We start from the raw sequence: 23,691 nt of genomic DNA, 5'->3' as shown, positions 1-23,691 counted from the left end.
AAATTTATGCACTATATCATAATTAATGAGATGATTTTGAATTATTGATATTTGGACCCAGTTGCATAAGTCTGTTGCAAAGTCACAACAGGTTTTTACATTACAATAATATGCCTAAAATAATTCACGTTTATTAAACTAAAAAAGTTAAATAGTGTAACAACTACAAGACATATTTTTCTTTATAAAGATTAAAGGCTTGTTTAGTATGACTATAATTACTAAAGTCAATCCCGTTTTATATACAAGTTAGCCTTTGACTGCAATCTCACCTAGTGATAAGTGATAATGCAGTCTAAGATGGAAGCGGGCTAACCTGGAAGGAATATAGCAATTTTTATTAAACTGATGTGGGTATAATAAAAACTGTCATTTCACTTTTGGTTTCTATACGGCATCATACCAGAACGCTAAAAGAACAGACATGGTGGGAACAGCTTATCATGAAGCTTCAGAAAAGTCAATAAGAAAACTTACCTCAATACTTCCACTCCATTTATCCACAAGTCTATCTATCCGTATCTCAAAAAGTTCATTGTCATACAGTGGCCGGTGTGTCATCACTACACCATTGTTGTAGTCATCTAAAGGTCGAGCTCTTTCTGCACTCCTAAATATAAAATTCAAAACTAGTTTTTTAAGGTTATCCTACTAATATTATAAATGTGAAAGTGTGGACGTTTAGATGTCTGTTACTCAATCACGCAAAAACGGCTGAACGGATTTGGATGAAATTTGGAATGGATAATATCCTGGATTAGCACATAGGCTACTTTTTATCCCGGAAAATCAAAGAGTTTTGAAAACCAAAGGGATTTTGAAAAACCTAAATCCACGCGAACGAAGCCGCGGGCATCAGCTGGTGAAATAATAATTCCTAATGGTGGAAAGCCTATTTATGACATCCTATTTATGATTATCTATGTGCATGAGAAAAGTTAATAGATTGGTAGTTAAAACGTCGGCTTCCTAGTCCAGGGTTCGATCTCAGGCACGCACCTCTAACTCTTCCAGTATCACTTGCTTTATCGTTAAAACGATGAAGGAAAACAACGTGAGGAAACCTGCATGCCGGAGAGTTTTCCATGATGTTCTCAAAGGTGCATTAAGTCTGCCAATCCGCACTTGGCCAGCGTGGTACATTCTAGCCAAAACCTTCTCATTCTAAGAGGAGACCCGTGCCCAGTAGTGAACCTGCAATGAGTTGATGATTTTGATAATAAAAGCTTCGATGGTAGTGGCTTTGACCACTGCTGAGAAGCCTCCCACAAAACAAAAAAAAACAGACATGCTGGGTACAGGCTGGGATGAGGATGTAACATTAGAGATTTTTTTTGACTCACTTGTTATTTGCGGATAGTTTGACTAGAATACCACATCTTGGATGAAACCGTAAACGATCATGGGCAGCTGCAAAGATAAAAGCGCATTAGAAAGCTGAATAAGAATATATGAACTATAGTATGCGGCAGGTCGAGATGGCAATCGTGGTATGAGAGACGAGATGCCCCGTACATACCTATAGCGCAGGCACCGTCTCCTGGCATTGTGATATAAACCTCTTGGTCATCCTTGGGATGTGAAGTGTCAGGTACTGCATCTTCACTTGAAGTCAATGTGTCATCATTGTTGGGGTCTTCCTCTATCTGTAATATATCAATTGTCTAATTGATTGGTCATTACAAGAAAGTGTTTATTTTCTGGAATATAAAGTAGCCAGATCCAGGATGAATGCAGGATGGTTTCTGCGACTTTGTCAATGTGTATTTAGGATTTTCAAAATTCTCCAGAGGACTTTTTGATTATCCAAGACAAAAATTAGTAGCCTATGTCCTTCCCTGGAATGCGAGCTACCTCTATACCTTTAGTCAAAAACAATTAAACTATTGGGTAGTGCAAAGCTAGCAGATAGACAGACAGATGTACACTTTCACATTTATAATATTAATATTAAGTATACAATACATATACATTATACAAGTATACATAACATACAGCAATTAAATATTACTTGCTTTGACAGTAAAGGAAAACATCATAAGGAACCTGCATGCACTGAGAGTTTCCCATAATATTCTCAAAGATGTGTAAAGTCTGCCAATATACACTGGCCCAAAATGGCAGACCCTGGCCTAAGGGCTTCTGATTCTGGGATATCCGTGCTCAGTAATGGGGCTCACGATGGGTTGATTTTGATGACGATATTTGTGGCATAGACAATGCATACTTTTTAATCTATGGAGAACAGTTGTCTATCGAATATTGTCTGTGCTTGAACTCGACATGGAAGCCTGTGTGATGGAAGCTACACACTGTCTTTATTAAAAATTAAAATCTTATGATATCAAAAGCAGTCCTAACAATACTGATATACATAGGTATAATTAACGCACAACAGACGGAAACGTTTAAGTGCGGAAACCAGCCCAGAGAGAAGAAGAATAAGGTATAATTAATGCACCTGATCCAAACTGCTCTCCATGATGGTTCGCATTCCATTTGTGTGACTGATGGACACCTGCACACATTGCCCATATAGATCGATTACCGCAAAGAGTCTCGTGGGGAGCTCCCGCGCCGCTGCACCCAGGCAACGTCCATTTATATAAAACATCAACTCTCCCTGTGGAAAACAATGATTTGCAAAAATACCTATTGCCATTTCTGGATCTCTACCTTTTCGGAGTTACAGTCCGACAAGGCTCTCTTGGCGCGTGGTCAAAATTGGAATTAACGCCGCCATCTTGTGGAGTGTCATGCTTAGTAAAAAATTATATTATGCTAAGCAAAAAATCTAAATTTCACTTTTTTTTAAATATTAGTCATTCCATGTACATAATTTCTACTATGTATTATGATAATTAATACAGCATAAATGTGTCTGCATCTTATGGCTGTGTTTAGCACTAGGCAAGTATAGTATTTGAGCAGGTAAACAATAAGCATGATAAGTTGCAAGTGGCCTATCAATGGTTTTTATGATTCTTTTTTGGTGTACAAATAGGAACGGCTTTCCCAATTTCTCTTTCAGTTAGAATTAAATAAAACTTGCTCAATTTTTAACACTGACATTTTCAAGATATTCCTTAAACTTGAAAAGAATTTATTTACTGGCAGCCTTTGTGCTATAACTGCACCCCACTTTAGTGCCAAGAGAGTCTTGTCGGACTGTATACTGTGCATTTTATGTAATTAAATATCACTCAAAATTCATTTAAAATTTAAAATCTTTTATTGTATCATATTTTGTTCTATCTTTACCTTTTTTTTCTTTTTTTTTTTCTTTTTGTATTTGTATAATAATTAATCATCTAGTTCGTGTAAGTGGCTCTGCCGTTCAATTAGATGTAAATAAATAAATAAATAAATAAATCACTTACTTTAATGGTGAAGGAAAACATCGCGAAGAATCCTGCCTCTGAGAGTTCTCCATAATGTATTCAATGATGTGTGAAGTCTACCAATCGGCACTTGGCCAGCTTGGTAGACTATGGCAAAACCCTTCTCACTCTGAGAGAAGACTGTGCTCTGTAGTGAGCCAGCAATGGACTGATCATGAAAGTTATTCAGAAAAATCTCTTCACACTACAGGAAATGTTATATATTGCAATTCGTTTTTGTACTTACCTAAAATATATGTTTGAATATAGCTTATTAAAATTTCTTACTCACCTTACAAGATCTCATAACTCCGAGAGTATCACCTTCCCGAAGGGTATCTAACTCAGGTCCATAGGAATTTATCAAAGTTACTCCATCTTTCACTATGGAACTTCCAGACATTATCTGATGAAAAAAACAACATACCTAGTAAGCATAGATTACGACTATACTAATGTATTTCCTAGTGCAGAAGGTAGGAATCTCAATCTTGCTATGTAACCCATGTATGTATTATCAATAAATTATTATTATTATTATTATTTAGTATCTGAAAACCAGACTAGTTTTGAACCCATCCAGGGTTTTTCTTTCAGGTACTTATAGGTAGGTTTTTCACTAAATAAGTGAGAATAGCCATAAAAATCTACACTTATAATAGAAATCATTCACAATAGTTTAAACATACTTAGTAATAAAATTCTATAATCAAAAAATTAAAAAGTATTAGTAACTATGATAAATATCTTGTATTCTAAAGGTGACCTGTGTATGAATTGAACATAAAAATAACATGCCAATGAGCCAATCCGCGATTTCTTTTAGCAGGCACTGTAATATAGCACACCCAATGTAAATATTGTCACAATACAATTTTTAAGTCAGTCACTAACTTCAGATAGTGACTGACTGACTGAGCTACATGGTAATAATTTTTTTTGCCGGATTTTAATCATATTTGCTTTTGATTGCTTTATCAATCTTTTTTTTTTTCAATTTAAGCTCACAACTAGGTAAAGGTTACAAAGAAACTATAAAAAATTAACTTAAAACAATACTACTTAGATAAATATTGAATAAGTAAAATTGAGTATTTACCCAGGCTGTATTCCTAAGTTTGGTGGCTGTTGCTGGAAGCTCCATATATTCAGGATCCAAGGTGGTAACACCAATTTCAAGGCTGCCATTCCACACATTGACCTTGAAATAAAGTCTTAAATTAACAACAGGGATCATACTTTTACAATATACTTTTTTAGAATGTCATCTGCCATATGCATTTGAAGTAATGTTTCTATGGTTTACAGCATTGAAGTTTTATCAAAATGTAAACCTATACAAGAGCTACTCATTTCAAACAAAAATCATGTTCATAAATAATAATCTATGAATTGGACATCAAGTTTATTTTCCATGTAGTATTTTTTTTAGGGTCTGAATCCAACCCTGATCCAGAGATGGTGCATCTTCAGCATGAATAATGTTAAATTTCCAATTATTATTATTAACTAGCTGATGCCCGCAGCTTCGCCCGCGTGGATTTAGGGTCTGAAATCCCGTCACAAAGTTCCTCTATCGATTAAAAAAAAAATTACGCAAATCGGTTCAGAAATCTCGGAGATTTCGGTGTATATAGGAAGAAAAACACAACTCCCTTTTTGAAAGTCGGTTAAAAAAATAGCCTATTTTACTCCCTGATCAATCCTCTACTTGTCTGTGAAAACCCCGTCAAAATCGGTCCAGCCGTTCCGAAGATTAGCCTTTTCAAACAGACAGACAGACAGACAGACAAAAATTTTAAAAACGTGTGATTCAGTGTTGGTATCGTTCAAATAACCATTTGAGCTTAATATGAGGTAGTTATTTCGAAATTACAGACAGACACTCCAATTTTATTTATTAGTATAGATGAATACTGTATGACATAGTGTGTCAAAGTAAGGTTTTACGTTTAGTTTCGTAATAAACCAAAAAATAAAAATCTGCTTTCCGATCGGGATAGCGTCATGCAAAATAACATAAGTGGCCCAAGTTGTCCTAAATGAAATAAGTTGACTTCATGGTAATGCCCTTTTACTTCTGGATGCTCGAATATACGAAACGAGCCAAAACTGAGTTTTGAAAATATAGAAAACTTTCAATTCAGTTTGTTTTGATGGCACGCAGCTGCACCAATTGGGCGCAATTATTTACGTTGGCAATTATTACTTATTACACTGTTATACCAAGTTATAAGCGGTTTTTGTTTTCGATTTTATAATTAATAAATATCTATTCAAAGTATGGTCATTAATTTTGTTTTATTTAAGTAAATACCCCAGCTGATCAACTAAGAATGTATAAACAAAAAATGACCAACCGTAAAATCAATGGTTATGAAATAAAGATTATAAATTACCTCGCTAATGAATATTCTTCATATAACTAAAGATAAACTTAGATTAAACCATGGAAATTATACTTTTATATAACTTCTTGCAAAATGAGAACATCAGGTATATTTTACAACAAACAACGCCATTTTCGATTTCATCAAGCGTCACTCGCGTCACTACAGAGTACATAGACTATAGAGCCGCCCCAGAGCACTCCTTAATCTAAAATATTACAGTAGAGACGGGTATCATTGGTAGAAACCGGTAAATTATTAAATTGTAGAAATTAAGTATTTTCTTCCCACTTCCTCGGTAATTGCTACTTTACTGAAAAAAGGATTTCATTAGATAGGACTGCGATCAGGTTTTTACCCGCGAGCCAGCAATTTCAATAATAGAAATTCCTAGATAGTTTCATACTGCTATCTATACTAATAAATAAAATAGGAGTGTCTGTCTGTAATTTCGAAATAACTACCGCATATTAAGGTCATATGGTTATTTGAACGATACTATAACTGAATCACACGTTTTTAAATTTTTTGTCTGTCTGTCTGTCTGTCTGTCTGTCTGTCTGTTTGAAAAGGCTAATCTTGGGAACGGCTGAACCGATTTTAACGGGATTTTCACAGACAAGTAGAAAATTTACCAGGGAGTAACATAGGCTACTTTATTAACCAACTTTCAAAAAGGGAGTTATGTTTTTCTACCTATGTACACCGAAATCTCCGAGATTTCTGAACCGATTTGCGTCATTTCTTTTTTAATCGATAGAGGAACTTTGCAGTATTGTTTTATAAAAAATTTGGAGTCCAACTCCTCAATCCTGATGCTGCAGGGGATCTCACCAATCCACGCGGGCGAAGCTGCGGGCATCAGCTAGTATTATAATATAATGTATAGACTAACATAATTTAGGTATTTTTAGGTTAATATTCTGAATTATTACTATTTTTAATATCTTTTTAAATATATTTAGGGTTCCGTACCTTAAAAGAAAAAACGGAACCCTTATAGGATCACTTTCTTATATGTCTATCTGTCTGTCCGTCTGTCCATGAATGAATAATGAATACCTAAACTTTTATTGTACACCACAAAATGAGTGCAGAAAAAACATATAACAATGCATCAATCTGTCAAGAAAACCATATATATTATATAGGGTATGTCAGCGACAATCCCAGAATATAAAGACATTATTGAAATTCGTAGATCATGACAAACATTAATTCGAGTCACAATGATAATTATTTACACTCTAGCCTTCAAAATCACAATAATAAAATTAATTTCTTAAACTGGACCCTTTCAAGTAAAGATTTTTATATAAACCTGTGAGGGTGATACTGCCATTGTCGCAATTTAAATACCCTAAGCATACATTGTCGTATTAGTTTACAAATTTCGAAAAACCAAATTAAATTTGAACTTCGCGGGCAAGCCCGTCTCATGCCCCTTAAACACATTTTAACAGGATCCTATGAATGCAATGAGAGCTTGAAAGTGGTTGAAGAAGACACACCTTTAAAAACTGTATGTAAAATGGCAAAGGATTTTGCATTGTGAAGACGAAAATAGGATATAAGTAGGAGAATTACAGAATACATATATTTCAAAACCTTAATCACACAGATGAATTTGCAGGCATAAGCTAATAGTGTCAAAAGGCTTCTATGTTGACAATAACATTATTATAGAAAATGTACACGAAAATCACGCTTCCGCTTTATTGGCAAGCGCTCTCTCCGCATCATATTTGCTGAGGGTTGTGACTCCATCCCATTATTTTAGAAGTTCTCTTGTGATAATAATGCAGTGTATTGCAGATCCTTCCGCATAAGATTTGACTCTTAGGTATAATACAGATCTACTCTTAGGTAACGGTTATTTACAGATGTTGGACAAATTCAGCCAGAGCTGAGACTGGCAAAACTAAACCCTGATGTTTTGTCCAGTAAAAATAATATTTTCCTTGTGCAGCAATACAAATGGTAATTCAAAGTGCGGAAAGCTGTCTCATAGAAAAAAATTTCAACAAGTCAAGCCAACATTTTAGTACTTCACTATCATAAGCAGATAAATTTTAATGGACCCAGAGGTAGAAAAGATGAGAGGTAATAGGCTGGCATGGTGTGGGCATTATAGGCAAGCGCTTGACCACTATCACACCTGATGGAAAGTGATGATGTGGTCCAAGATGGGATGTGTTTACCAAGAAGGTGCCTATTCACTCTTGTTTCAAAGATACCCGGATTGTAATTGGTAGGAAACACAGATTGCGGAAGAGTATTCCAAACCTTGGCCATGCGTATCAGGAATGATGACGCAAAACGTTTCGTGCGTGTAGATAGAACGTCGACGACATAAGGAGCACACCCAACATGTTGCGGTTCGGAGGTAAAATGGTGAAAAGGGGACAAAAAGAGTTGAAAAGTCATATTACAAGAAAAATGTTAATTACACATATTGTGGAAGGAAAAGAGGACGACCAAAGAAAAGGTGTATGGATTGTGTATAAAAGGGATGGATGAAATGTTAATGGCTGCTAGAAGAGAGTGGAAGAAGACAATATGTTGTGTAAAGAAGTGTATACCTATTGTTGGATTTGTGTTAATTTGTGTTACCTATCATTCAAATGTTTACAGTGCTGTACCTGGGGAGTTGGTCAGCATACTATGAGTGAAACCTTGATGATTTATAAAACTAAGTCTTAAATCTAATTAGTGATTCACACACTTACCTTTCTATCAATGCAGACTTCGAATAAAATATCATCTGCAATTGGCTCCGCGCTCAATATCAGGCCGTGGTTGAATTCAACAAAATTTCGAACAGCAGTTGTATTATCGTGCAAAAGCGTCACTCGGTCACCACACCGTCTATGGAACCTCATTTTACGGCAACATTTATATAGTTTATTCTATTGTTCACATGATATTACACACGATCAATAAAATGTAGTAATGTCCAGTCATTATTAAACCAATGCCGCACAAACACTGATACCCTAATGCAGTTGTCAGCACCCATTTTACATTTTTGTCGAAACAATCTATGCAAATATCAAAATATAATATCCCATTTTAGCATCATTCTAGTAATGCACAGAAATCAGACAAAACAATTTTCCGGATACATTTTTATAATTAAATGTCATTAAGTCATCAAAATTTTAAAATCGTTTTTTTTTGTGAAGAGCACTTGACTCAGAACATATACTTCTGAATCATTCTAACTGACAGACTGACTTCAGTTATAGATTATAGATTACTTTACTCTATGACTCGGAAAGGAAAGTTCAGCGTTGTGCTGCCAGATGATGTGAAGAAAATTCTACCGACGAGACCTTGAAAAGGTACCAATGGTACCAAATGATATTACAAAAATACGACACTGCCATGCCACCTGACTTACCTAAAAACCGGGCAAGTGCAAGTCAAACTCGCTCATCGAGGGTTTCGTACTACAGTTTATTTTTTCGACATTTTGCACGATAAATCAAAAACTTTATGCATAAAAATAAATAAAAATCCCCACTTGGTACAGTTATCTTTCTCTGAAAATTAAAAATAGTTACATACTAATTAGTTACTTAATTATTTGTTCATGAACACATCTAACTTATTTTTTGTGACGTTACCACAAATTCACGGTTTTCGGATTTTTTCCTTTACATGTGTTATACGACCTATCTTCCTACCAAATTTCATAATTCTAGGTCAACGGGAAATAGCCTATAGGTTTTCTTGACAGACACGACAGACGAACAGACAGACAATGAAGTGATCCTATAAAAGTTCCTTTTTCTTTTTGTGGTACGGAACCTTAAAAACATAAAGAATCAAAAAATCTGCAATTTGAACTGTAGCCATACACGGTGGTAGTGGAAAATGGAAGTGAAAGGGTGTATATGTTACGGGCAATTTGATAAGTCCGGGCGCTATTAATAATGGCCGGTCTGTATTCATAATGCCCGACTCAATTGGACAATGTGATTAAAACAGCATGATTAATCACTTTTCCCGACCATTATGAATAATGCCCACCCTATCTTGGGCAAAGTAATAAAATAGGTGAACTGTAGTGTTTTTGTTTATTAAATGAAAGAACCTAACCAAACCTAACCTAACCTTTTTTTTTATACGTGGATACATGTATAATACCGCGCTCGGGGAGGCGAGGTGGTTATGTCGGACTCTTACCGACTAAAACCCCACGGCTTACCGTCTCAATCGTTGTTGCTGGGCATAGGGACACGAACGTATTCAACTGCGACCCAGCTAACGGCGCCCGCCAAGGCAGGCCCAGCTCTGGGACTAAAAGGGGCCCCAACACCGTTTAAGGCTCGCCGGAAACAAGGGCTTGCCTTCCAACTCAAGGACCTACTCTCCCGCGAGTAACAGACTCCCCGTGTCTATTACCCGGAGGCCCTACTCAAGGGGGCAAGCGACGGTCGTGCGCAGCTCGCCTGCGTCCGAGTCTCCTGCGGCGCATGGGATGAAAGCTTTCGGCTTCCTCTCTCAGCCGCTCCGCTGCCTCCTTCTGCGTCATTACTTCCTCGCTGAAGGAGACCATCGCTTGCCAGGCCCTCTCACTGTCCACCATGGATTTAGTCACGACAGAGGTCCTGCCCCATAATGTAAATTAAAATCGGTTCATTCGTTTAGGCGCTACGATGCCACAGACACACAGATACACAGATACACACGTCAAACTTATAACACCCCTCTTTTTGGGTCGGGGGTTAATAACATATTCTGAAAAAACCTGCCACTTATAAAATTACCCTTTAAAAGCTGCTCGAAATTTTCAGCTATCACCAACCGTTCTCGTGCCTCTTCAATCCCACACGTCATTGGCGAAGTAAATCGCGCCCATCTGGTGCAGCTCCGCGCCATAAAATAAAATATAATAATAATAATATCATAGAGTCAAAGATTGATTTTTCCGGTACGTGTGAGTTCACCTAATTTTAAGGTGAACTCACACTTACCGGAGCCGGACGAGTCGGACGAAACGAATTTTAGTATTCTATAAATGAAATCTCATGAAACCTCGCATACTTCCCTGCGTCAAATCACGCGAATCTTCAACACGCGGAAGTGTGTGAGGTTTCATAAGATTTCATATAAAGAATTCTAAAATTCGTTACATTCGACTTGTTCAGCTCGGATAAGTGTGTGTGTACCTTTACAGTGAATTACACTATTTGTGAGGTTGTGATTCTGTGGATGCTACTGTCATAGAGTAGGATTATATTGCTACTGTGCTCATATCAGTACGCCGCCCAATACAAAAGTTGGTATATAAGGGTAAATATAATATTATGTAGATCACATTTTGGCATCTGTCAGTTAAATATTAAATAAAGGAAGTAAAAACCAGTCAAGTTCGAGTCGGACGTTGCGCTTTTAGGGTTCCGTACATAAATTATTATAATCATATTTTGGTTGTATGAAATACCTATTCCTTTTCCGAGCTAGAAATTTTATATTCCTAACTAGTTTAGTTTTTGGGATGACCCGTCACAAAAATGGTCTAAAACTGTCAATTTTTCTTATTTTTTAAGTTAAAAAAAATGTGTTCGTACTCTATTTAATGAGTTCTAATCAATGACACCCCACATGAGAACTCACACTGGTGAAAACCAAATTGTTGTAAATTATGCCAGTACCTATAAATATAATCAAAGTAGAAATTTAGTGGGGCACAAGAGAACTCACACTGGTGAAAAACAATATTAATGTTAATTGTGTCATAAATTTAACCAAAATTAGTGGTTCAGAGGTGATGTAAATTAAGCCAGTTTAAAGTTTCAGATAAAGTGTGGCAAGAGAACTCACTGCTAAAGCTTACGCTTATTGCGTTGTTGGACTTCTTATAAGCCGTCACTCTATGGTGTACAATAATAGATGTTCACATTGTAAGCATACTGCTCTACATGCATTTCTTGGCGTTTTTGCAATTTATAGACGAGTGATGCCATATAAAAATGTCTTTTGTTAGTAAATCTGAGTATAAGACTAAACAAGGACAGGATCGATTTTCCAGCACTTGAATAATCAGTGATTTAAGTAGGTACTGACAGTCGAACATCAAAAACGGTATGCTTTGACAAAAAAGTTTAATTTTTAATGGAATCATGTGTTATGACAGAGTTGGTAATTGGTAGGTAGTAAGTGTGTAGGTAATTTATAACTAATTTTAACTTGCAAAACTTTGTAACTAATTTGTTTTAACTTGTAAAAGGTTACTTGAATAATAAAATCTTTCGGTTCTTCTCGTGTCTCTATTTAATACTATTTTAAACTCTAAATCCTCGTGATTGAAGACGTGGGCATCCGTTGTTACACATAATTGGACTTGAGTGCCGATTTGAGCTTCCGAGGCGGAGGACTGTAGTCGGGCTCAGGTACTGGTGGTGCGGACACCCAGGCGTCGCGGCGCCACTGAGGCTCGTTCGCAGGAGTCGTGGGAGATTTCACTGGCATGGGTCGCTGACGGTCCTCCAGATAAGAAAACGGCCGTGAGCCCATACCGGCTCCGGAGTTGTGCAGCCACGATTGGGAACGATCGAGAGGGCGGCTGTAAGATAATCATAATAGTTATTCATATACGGTGAAATATTAATGGTTTTAGAGCAGTGGCTGAATGAATCGCCTTAGCAGTACCTACTTACTGCAAAAGATTTTGGAAAACTAGGCACTTTTTTTTGGATTAAAATTAATATTTTGACACAAAATCGAATCTGAGCCGTGCCGTGCGTCCTCCCGCACGCGCAGAGTGGCGCACTGGCTGCGCAGCCGGCCCAGCTTGCCACTAAATACTCCCGGGTACCTACTCTCTTATTATACTTATTATTCTTATCGAATCCGCCACATTTTTCTTTACCGATAGCGAGGACCGATTTAGGCACCGTAATACTCATATGCAACTTTATTAACCACTCCCTGCCCTAGCAAAGGCACCGCGCCTTTCAGAATTATGTATAATTTAAGATTTTCACTGATAAGGCCATACTTAACGGGCACTATGATATAACCATTAAAACCTACTTCAATAACCACAAACACTAAAAAGTAAAAAATTATTTAATTTATTGCCGAATATATTACCTATGTACTAGCTGATGCCCGCAGCTTCGCCCGCGTGGATTTAGGGTCTCAAATCCCGTGGGAACTTTTGATTTCCCAGGACAAAAGTAGCCTATCCGTACCTAATAGCCCGTCCCGAATTTATAACCTACAGTTTCTTAAGCCCATCAGTATTGATGGTGTGGTCCCCTGCAGAATCAGGATTGAGGAGTTGGAATCCAATTTTTTTATGAACCAATGTCACAAAGTTCCTCTATCGATTAAAAAAAAATTACGCAAATCGGTTCAGAAATCTCGGAGATTTCGGTGTTCATAGGTAGAAAAACACAACTCCCTTTTTGTAAGTCGGTTAAAAAAGTAGCCTATGTTTCTCCCTGGCTAATTCTCTACTTGTCTGTGAAAATCCCGTCGAAATCGGTTCAGCCGTTCCAAAGATTAGCTTTTTCAAACAGACAGACAGACAGACAGACAAAAATTTTAAAAACGTGTGATTCAGTTATGATATTGTTCAAATAACCATATGAGCTTAATATAAGGTAGTTATTTCGAAATTACAGACAGACACTCCAATTTTATTTATTAAAAAATATTAAGTATATATAGATAAAAATTATATGCAGGACTCTGAGGCTGAGATCTACAGAGCATACTTTGACTTTGCTCAATCTAAAAATTTAAAATGAGACAGATTTAAGCATATCAGTGACAAAACGCTGTCTCGTTTTAACAGTGTCGGAGCAAACTCAATTTTCGCTTTATAGGTACATAGATCTCAGTCTGAGTCTAGCTCTTCAGGAAACTTACTCAGATATCGAACTTTCTTTCACCGCTGGCGATCGATACCCATCACCGTTGAACGCAGGATTCGATTGACCACTGTTGGTTTAATAACAAGTGTAAATTAAAAATTTATAACACCTCCGACAAGTGAAGGTTTCAGTAACTAGAAAAGAGCTGATAACTTTCAAACGGCTGAACCGATTTTCTTGGATTATAGCTAAGAACACTCTCGATCAAGCCACCTTTCAAACAAAAAAAAAAACTAAATTAAAATCGGTCCATTACAAGTTTAGGAGCTTACGATGCCAAAGATAGATATACAGATACACACGTCAAACTTATAACACCCAATTTAGGTCGGGAGTTAATAAAAAGAGAATAATTAAGTACCTATTTTTAATAATATCTTATACCTACAAGGAACAACAAACTTAATTCGCTATTATCCACCAAACCAAACAAATCAGTTTAGTACGACGTGCAGCATGCGATATGCACCGCTCGCCTTCCTACTGCTAAAGAAGCAGGAGAAGCAAGCAATACACTACCAACACAACACTACGATTAGATACATTGAAGACGCTGAAGCTAAATTCTGCGTGTATTTCGAAATTCAACTGTTGCCGCTAACCCTAGAAGTTCACACATACCCCCTCGGATATCCTGTAAGCATTTCATTGCGGTGAGGCTGGGGCACCCAAGGATCCTCGAATCGCTTCTGAGGGCTGGAAATTAAAAAAATGAGGTAGAGTGTAACTAAACGAACGGGGTTCTAAGAAACCTTACCCAATTTTTCCTTCGCATCTTTTGAAAATTGCGGTTTTAAATAATTTATTCAAAGTGGCATGTGTGTATCGTTTAGCGATAGGTTCCTTTGTAATGTTGCGACCACATTAAACCAAGAACTTTTAGAGCGTCGGAAATAATGGGTTAATCAAACCTAAGCGACTTTACTGAGTTAGAGTATTGAAGGTGTGTCAATTAGGTAGGTGTGTACTTACGAGTACCTAGGAATATCCGTTAAAGTGTCTCTCATTGGTCCACGTCGTAATTCATCTTCATTATTGAGCCCGTTCATTATAGGACTAAAAATATACCAAAGGAAAATAATAAGTGGTAAATATCTATTTTTATAATTACTTACTTTTATAATTAACTAGCGACCCGCCCCGGCTTCGCACGGGTGGACACTACCACGAAAAATCCTATCTATTTTCCGGGATAAAATATAGCCTATACGGATTCGGAAGAATCCCTCTAAGTAATGGTAAAAGAAATTTTGAAATCGGTCCAGTAGTTTTTGAGCCTATTCAATACAAACATACAAAAATACAAAAATACAAAGGTTTCCTCTTTATAATATTAGTATAGATAAGTAAATATAGTCAATAGGATAACAGTTGCGTTAGGTGCCTATTCTACCTAGTAGAGGTAGGTATATTAACCAAAAGTTTCGCACTCACTAACGGCAATTTCTGTCACTTACCCTCTTGAATAAGTCAATATTTCATTCCGCACGGGACTCCATGGCTCTTCCATTCTTTTTGAAGGTCTAAAAATTTTAACAAATCTTTTAATATTGATAGAATACTGGATATTTTATATTTCAGATTGTGCATGTAAAAATCGCGTGGGAACTCTTTGATTTTCCGGAATAAAAAGTAGCCTATGTGCCAATCCAGGGTATAATCTATCTCCATTCTTAATTTCAGCCCAATCCGTCCAGTCATTTTTGCGTGAAGGAGTAACAAACATACACACACACATACATACATACAAACTTTCGCCTTTATAATGTTAGTGTGAACTGTGAAGTGTGATATTTTCATAATGAATTTTCAATAGATTTTGTAAGATACAATGGATTTTTTCCTTAAAAATATATTTAATCAAAACAATACTTACTCAAAAGCTCTGAGGACGCTTAATTTGTGGATAGAGTGCTGAAAACAATGGAAAAGATGATTGAATTCGATAATTGATTTGTGGTAAATCATAACTTCAAACTAAACTGATGATTTAATCAAGTCTACCGAATTTAATCAAAGTATTTTATATTAAGTGAATATTAAGCTACTTATATAAAAATTCTAGGTCACGGGAAATACCTAAGCAGGATACTCTTTGATTCTCTTGACGGATCTCGACAGACAGACCGACAACAAAGTGATCGTATAAGCCTTATACTATAAGGGTTCCTTTCTTGCTCTGGCGCATACGTAACCCTTAAAATGACTTACGTCAAGTTCGTTGAACGTCCGCTGGTACTGCACAACATAAACGGTCAGTAAGACGAGAAGCACGATGTTCATGGCATGGCCTATGTAACCCTTGAGTGCCGTAGACATTAGCAGCAAAGCACCGAGGCGGATCATGTCCGTGTCGTAGTTCAACAAGAAGCCGGCTGAATTTGAGTTCTGAAAAGAAATCATCAGGTGTAACCAGAACGCTAACAAAAGCTTAGCGTTATTATCATACTACCTAAACACAATCCAATGCCAATATACATAAATATTTTGTATTTTTCAAGCCCGCAATGTATAGCCTGCAAAATTCGAGTCAATGCCCCCCCCCCCCCGAGTGTCCTACTTATGCAACGTTCGTTGACCTCTAGCGTCAGTCAGATGTTTTATTTGTAATGTATTGTGAACTTTTAGAAAATACAGGATTTATTTTTTCACTTTTTTGCGCTATTTTTTGTTATATCTTATCAGTAACTGTAACAAAAAAAAAAAAAAGTAGTCATCAGTACTATCACCTGTCTTCGTTTTGCTGGCGTTCTGGTTACACCCTGTATACAAAGTGTAACCAGAACGTATATTTTGATATAGTGGACTCAATTTTCACTGTAACTATAAACTGGCGGCCCGGCTGAGTTTTTAAGCCCTGCCCTACCCTACTATCTATTTTGATGAACCTTACCGTAATAAGTAAGGGTGCGCTCTCTTTCCATGCGTTTTCGTACGAAATTCGGTCGTGCGAACACGTAGGTACGATCCCGAACCTTCAAGTGCTATGGGTGCGCTCACATTGGATGCGAATTCATCGTAGGCAAGATACGATACGACAGAATTGCCTCTCTCATGCTACTTGAAGGGTCGGGATTGTTCGTACCTTTTTGTACATTTTCACACGACCGAATTTCGTATGAAAACGCATGCAAAACGATCGTGGCCTAAGACAGTTTGAAACATACCAACGTTTTCTTCAAATATTCGTGGTCCATTCCGAAATGTACACCGAGTGTTATGTCCACCACTAACAGCGCCAGACTTGAGCCTAGGTAGACATAAATAAATACGTCCACGTTTCTGATACGCTCATCATGGTTCACCACTGGAAAATTTTAAGAAAAATAGTTAATAACTTTTGCTACAAGTGCGGCATGATATAAAATACGGCAGGTATACGTCTATTATTATTAGAGGACTGTCCGTCACTCGCTCCATACAAAAGTAATTTGGTCCTCATTCGAATATTAACCAATCAAACTCATATAGAAACTAATATCTATGTGTCTAGTTTGTCAATATTAACAAGTATTAGTTTTAAAATTAGATTGGTTAAAAGATTTGTATGTAAATTCTTGAGACCGTGTTACTTTGAAATTGAAATAGCGGAAATTGGAATGCCACTGACAGACATCGATGTTAGTTTCCAGAATGTATCCACAAAATTTTATTGAGTTTGATAGGTTAGTATTTAAATGAGAGCCAAACTTAGTTTGTATGTCGCGCACTACGAATGAACCCCTCTTTACCGCGTAAATTACCAATGCGCATTTCCAAAAATGTTTTTCTAAGCTGAGGAAAGATAGATTAATATTTTCTTTATTCCGATATTAGATAGGTACAAACATTGGCTCCGTGTCACATCAGCAGCATCAAGACCGGAAGCCGCAGCAAAAATGGCTGAAAACGGCAAGTATATCACTCTCTTACCGAGAGTTACATTTCTGCTAAAAAAAATTACGAGACATTTCACCACGAGTAATAGCCTCATCGAGTGACAGAAGGGCTGGCTCATTTTTTTCACAACGGATCAGCCTGGCTGTCCAGCGCGGAAATGCAGCCAGTATTCTTGGCAACATTCCACGCGGGCACGATTTGTGTAGTAATTAGATATGGCTAGCTTTAAGTTTTTTGTAATATTTCCAATTGAATTTAAAAAAAGGTAAAACATTACAAATCAAATATTACCTGAGATCACTGTGACGGCCGTCAGAAAATTGATGAACGCGAAAACCAGAATGATTATTGACAGTATAAAGACGGACTCTGCCTTCGTTAGATTTTCTACTTGCAACGAGTGAGCACAATCTTCATCTAAAAGGATAAACACTGAACGGGTAAGGATAAGTAGGTAATACCTATGTTATTAAACACGCAAATAATTGGATGATATGGTGGCTAGGCAGGGCTTAGTTACCCGAAGTTAAAAGAGGTGCCTTTATATTGAGAAGCTTATCGGATGATGATCACCAAACTTCGTTATAAAGAAAGCACGCGATGATGATGATGATCGTGTTATTAATTGTACATCATTATCATCCCATCCAACCCATCTGAAACGCCAATCCAACCCAACTGAGCACGGTTTTCCTCTCAGAATAAGAAGAGGTTAGCAGTAGTCTACCACGCTGGCCAAGTGCGTATTGGCAAACTTCACACAGGTTTGAGAACATAATGGAGAACTCATATGCATGCAGATTTCATCAAGATGAAAAGCATGTGATATTTTATTGGTTAAACTCGTGCGTTAAGTGCGTGCGTGATCGAACCCCAGGCCCCCAACTAGGAGGTCGACGTACTAACTACTATAGCTATCACCGGCAATTAATTGTACTGTGATAGGAACGTTGCATTACCTACGTGGACCCAGACCGTCTTTACCTGCACTTTATGAAGGAGCACAGCGTATAAGCGCGTGGTGAACTTCTCAGACAATTCCAAGTAGGTATCTATAACATTTTCTACTGGAGTGAGCCAAATCCATCTCATTCTGAGAGGATACCTGTTCTCAGTAGTGAGCCGGCGTTGGATTGTTGATGATAAACACAAATTCTAGAAGCTGCGTGGATACGCGTCATTGCTCAGTTAGGTTTTGATTGGAACTAGATATACTCACGTAAAATGTAAGTTTTTATCATGATGATCAGAAAGTACTCCGCGCCATTATGCTGGGTTTCGGCCACAGAACAGTTTTGTCGGTAGACAATGACTAGAATGCTAAGCACTATATTTGTCAGTGAAAGAACCTGAAAAGTGGTAAGTAAACGTATTATTTACTAAATGATACCCTTTTGTCCGCCGGTATTTAAGTTTTTCTAAGTAGGAAAAAATAGTATTTTAATGCATTGTAAGAATTGTTGGTAGATGTGTTCTGGAGTGGAGACCGCGTACCAGCAAGCGCAGTGTGGGCGACCTCCAAACCGCTGGACTGACGGTGTGGGTGTTCCAGGGGACGGGAAGTGGGTGGATGAGGAAGGTATGGTGGCTATCGTTTAGCTAAGTTAGGAAATCATTAGGCCGTTCTGCGTTGGACACGGCCAACAGCCGTACTAGGCGAAGCAAAATAATATTTTATTTACCTAGCTTTAGATATTTTAATATACCTAGATAACATTGCAACATCAATCGATAAAATCGTTCATGTGTTACGAATCGCGCGTATGAATATTCATAAGTAAGTAGAAGTACCTACCCATATGATAATAGTGATCGGGGAAGATAAATCAGAAAATTGAATGTTGGGAAAATTATTAAAATCTGTCCTAGTTAATAATATAATGTTCATATATCAGATTTAGAATGACGTCTGGTTTTTTGTTACTTTACAAAATATGTCTTATAGGCAGAAGCATCCACTGGAGTATGGACGGACAATTTTTACGTGACTTTATTACCAGGGTTCTCCCGTGCTAAAAAGTCACAACATAAGGTAGGTACGTTCTACATAATATTGAAAACATGTATCTAATGTCCATGCGTTAGCTAAATTTATGGACTGAGAGGCAGCGCGAGACAGACCTTCGTTATTTTAAAAAAAGCTGAAAGTTTCTCTGAGTATCGCCCCCAGCACAGAGAGGTACGATCGGCGACTATGAAGTTTGGATCATGGTGGCTTTATAGGAGACAACAAGTAATAATAATTAATGTACAAAATCTAAAGTCAAAGTATATAGGCTAATTTTTACATTTTCTTCGGAATGGTTTTATAAATCACGGCATGCATTGCCAGTCACTTAGTATCGTGAAAACCCCCTGCCAGACACCTTTGAAATTCGTCCAACCTAAACAGGAACCGTGTGGAAGTCCTACAAGATTTGTAGCCATGGTCTATAATTGGTGAATAATGATAATGGTGAAGCTATAAACAACATCATGACTATTTTATACATACTAGTTATTTATACCAATTAGTCTACTAAGGCAATGCGGTAAACTAACCATTAATATCGGGAACATATTATATTATATACATTGTTATCTTTCTTTTAATACAAATGGCGTATTTCGAGTATAAACCTAATCACCGTTTAACATTCCCTAAAAGATAACTGCTTAATACTTAAGGAAATGAAAAATGAGTAAGTATGTGTGACGCATAGAAGGATCGCGAGACTGTAAAGTTGATGTTCATGAGTAACTTACTTAATGTGGGGGGAAAATACTAGATCCTTAGCCCGAAGGTGGCACACTTCCAAGACTCCGCTGTCAGGCCGTCCGTCCGTCTGTCTATAAACGGGCTGTATCTCTTGAACCGTAATAGGTAGAGAGTTGAAATTTTCACAAAATGTGTATTTCTGTTGCCGTTATAAAAATAAAAATTTGAAAATGGCAGCTATAATTTTTTTTAAAAGAGTATCATTTCTTGTATACTCGTATAGTACAGGACCCTTCGTATGCGAGTCTAACTAGCACTTGACCATTTTTTTAAAGATCTAACATTCTTTCCCACGGAATCCACCTAAGAAATATTGGCCAGTTGGCCAGTATATTATTTTTGGAATGACTATTCAAGAGGGTAGCGTAGCCAGCGTTCTAGTTACATTGTATCATTGCTATGTACCTATCTATGTTACTATGGTTTGGATTCTATTATTGACTAGCCGATGCCCACGGCGTCGTTCGCGTAGATATAGGTTTTTAACCCCCGACCCAAAAAGAGGGGTTATAAGTTTGACGTGTGTATCTGTGTATCTGTGTGTCTGTGTATCTGTGTAACTGTGTATCTGTGTATCCGTCTGTGGCATCGTAGCGCCTAAACGAATGAACCGATTTTAATTTACTTTTTTTTGTTTGAAAGGTGGCTTGATCGAAAGTGTTCTTAGCTATAATCCAAAAAAATTGGTTCAGCCGTTTAAAAGTTATCAGCTCTTTTCTAGTTTTCTTGTAGAAAAGAAGGTTAGATAACCGTTAGGTTCATAATATTATGTCAATTGACAAATGTCAAGCTGTCAAGATGGACGTTGCCTACATACATAATTATTTTTTTGAAAATGATGTTTTGGAAAACTCAGGTACTTTGGATCGTAAGCGCGGAATAGTCCAAGAAAATCGGTTCTGCCGTTTGAAAGTTATCAGCTCTTTTCTAGTTACTGTAACCTTCACTTGTCGGGGGTGTTATAAATTTTTAATTTACACTTGTTAAAAATCCCGTGTGACATAACCAATAAGCGCGTGCGAAGCGCCTGTAAAATTTGACATTATTATTATACAGAAAAGATTTTATCAATTCGTTTTACACATCGATGTTTTACAGTTACTAATAATAAATGCAAATCTGAAAGCCCCGACGTTTCTCGTAGCCAAAATCTATCAGCCTACTCACTTTTACATACAGCGGGCAAACGATCTCCACATTTTTTATTTTATTTGGATGAATCGGCCAATTAAACAATGTCGAAGTAATATAATGAACGACTTAGCCGAAACCATTTTTCCATTATTGCCTTTCTAGTGACACTGGTTTGGGGTACATCATTGGATGGTTTCCTATAACGGACATTGGTAGAATTTTTTTAGAAACATTTTTTGTGTTTTATAGATATAAAATAATGAATAACACATTTAAACTTACAATGGCCAGGCCGCCGGAGAGACAAGTCGTAGTGACCAACTCAGGTGGTAGTCTATTTTTCCCATTGCTCGTCATTTCACCGCCTATTCACTCCAAGATCACCCCACGCTATCACAGTCCTCTGGCCACTGGTCGATTTGAAAGGACAGTATCTATCATTACTAATCGTATCACGATAATTATTATCTATATTAATAAACATTATTATCTTTTCGAGCACATTTTCTACAACAATATTAATTCACGGTTTCAATTATACAAAGGGACAACAACTTTCACACAGAGTTTTTAAAATAAGAAGAAATGCTAAGTGCATTTAAAATATCACGTACCTATGAAAACGGCTGAGATAAGGACTCCCTCATGGTAACACTTGCGACGCCGCGCGGCGCCGTCGATTTATTTAATGGGTCTACCAAGGTGTGCACCTAGTCATCTCTGCCTGTACCTATAAGGGTGGAAACAAATAGAACGCAGATAGGACCGTCTTGGGTCAGTTTGCCGGCGGTGTGAGGTTTCTTTTTTTGCACCCCACAGGCACCCAGATATTTTATTCCATGTCCATTCTCATATCCATTCCATATAAACTATGCCTTCATAAATTAGACCTCCAAAGTTTTTTTTACTCATATACCATTAAAACTACTTACTACTACTACTTTCGTGGGGTCCTAGCGCTATAAGGCTATTTTCTGTCCTGGAAAATCAAAAGTTCCCTCGTGTTTTCTAAAACCTAAATCGGGTAAAGCCGTGGGCACCGTCTAGTATAAAATATAAGTCAAACTATATAATATTATACCTACCAGCCAAAGTGGTATGTCAACTGAGTCAATGAATAAAATAAAATAATACGAGTATTTTGGTGAATTTAAGTATTACTATATTACCTGAGCGAAGCGAAAATTCGTATGTCTATGATATTACCTATATCTCTGTCAGAGAGCAGCATGTTTCTTGATCTCTGCCACCGTAGTGATTACATACTCTTTGATACTGACTGTCACAATGGCGTCTTGGTCTTAAACCATTCTTAAACCTAAACCCAACGTAAATCTAAATCACATACATCATGATATTATACTCTCATGAAATCATAATTAATTAATAATAATCAACTATTCAAAACAAAAATGTTATGCCCGGGCCAGAAGAATTGCTGGCTGGTTTGCTCGCGTTCGCTTGGATCTGGCGCATCGGCAGCTCAGTGTATTCAAGCTATTCTTTATCAGAAGCGATAACACCATCGTGCTTCGGTACTGGCGTTAGAGCAAGCGTCGCAGCGCTACATATCCTCGTTGCGATCGTTCTGGATTTATCACCTTTATCACAGTTTCCCAGGGTCAGTCTCGCGCGTACAATTGTGAGCATACCGTCACAATGGCACACTCTATACTATGCTAACACACACATCGCTCCAGCGCTAGATAGTCGACGAGTCACAATATTTATATACCTTGTTTCATTTTTATGCATTTTAGAAACAGTTTACAAAATAAATTTTGACTGGAATAGAATTGAATGAAAACCGAAGTTGGGTAATTTGAAAAAACCGGCCAAGTGCGAGTCAGCATCGCGCGCCGAGGGTTCCGTAGTCGGGTAATTTTTCCGACATTTTGCACGATAAATTAAAAACTATTATGCATAAAATAAATAAAAAATCTGTTCTAGAATATACAGGTAAAGCTCTTTCATAATATGATACCCCGCTTGGTATAGTTCTTAAATTACTTTGAAAATTGAAACACATTTTAATTTTTTCGGATTTATTCCTTTACTTAACTTATAGCACATAAGACCGACCTACCCGCCAAATTTCATGATTGTAGGTCAACGGGAAGTACCCTATAGGTTTTCTTGACAGACACGATGGACGGACGGACAGACAACAAAGTGATCTTATAACGGTTCCATTTTTCCTTCTGAGGTACGGAACCCTAAAAAATTAACAGCTCATTGATAGCAATACAAATAAGTAA

At 37.2% G+C, this 23,691-nt stretch overlaps 2 protein-coding genes across 4 annotated transcripts in view; both read right to left on the bottom strand.

Moving 5' to 3' along the window:
• LOC123880246 (neuralized-like protein 4) overlaps positions 1–8,964 on the bottom strand; it is a 68,458-nt gene extending 59,494 nt beyond the window's left edge. The window contains exons 1-7 of one of the 2 annotated variants that reach the window (XM_045928257.1): positions 8,500–8,964; positions 4,480–4,581; positions 3,673–3,786; positions 2,462–2,623; positions 1,520–1,646; positions 1,344–1,410; positions 478–610 (exon numbers count right to left, since the gene is read on the bottom strand). In XM_045928257.1, the coding sequence (XP_045784213.1) occupies positions 478–610; positions 1,344–1,410; positions 1,520–1,646; positions 2,462–2,623; positions 3,673–3,786; positions 4,480–4,581; positions 8,500–8,652 (858 nt within the window). In that variant the 5' untranslated portion in view covers positions 8,653–8,964. Of the gene's footprint in view, positions 1–477; positions 611–1,343; positions 1,411–1,519; positions 1,647–2,461; positions 2,624–3,672; positions 3,787–4,479; positions 4,582–5,779; positions 5,907–8,499 lie in introns of those variants that run through there. The other variant, XM_045928258.1, reaches the window with a different exon arrangement.
• LOC123880270 lies at positions 8,956–22,155 on the bottom strand. Of its 2 annotated transcripts, XM_045928312.1 has the most exons (13): positions 22,048–22,134; positions 21,716–21,843; positions 18,761–18,890; positions 17,833–17,958; positions 16,830–16,969; positions 15,874–16,050; positions 15,539–15,576; positions 15,120–15,185; positions 14,641–14,718; positions 14,284–14,358; positions 13,658–13,729; positions 12,101–12,344; positions 8,956–8,965 (listed from the first exon to the last, which is right to left on the bottom strand). In XM_045928312.1, exons 2-12 carry the CDS (start codon positions 21,788–21,790, stop codon positions 12,107–12,109), a joined length of 1,215 nt encoding a protein of 404 aa, XP_045784268.1. In that variant the 5' UTR covers positions 21,791–21,843; positions 22,048–22,134; the 3' UTR covers positions 8,956–8,965; positions 12,101–12,106. The 2 variants fall into 2 exon arrangements, with proteins under 2 accessions (XP_045784268.1, XP_045784267.1); XM_045928311.1 differs by lacking the exon at positions 8,956–8,965 and having other exon boundaries at positions 11,867–12,344; positions 22,048–22,155.
• Between the last annotated feature and the right edge of the window lie 1,536 nt (positions 22,156–23,691).

This window comes from Maniola jurtina, chromosome Z (genome assembly GCF_905333055.1).
Source record: "Maniola jurtina chromosome Z, ilManJurt1.1, whole genome shotgun sequence".
In the NCBI taxonomy this organism is placed as follows: Eukaryota; Metazoa; Arthropoda; class Insecta; order Lepidoptera; family Nymphalidae; genus Maniola; species Maniola jurtina.
This window is presented reverse-complemented; position numbering and strand designations above follow the sequence as displayed.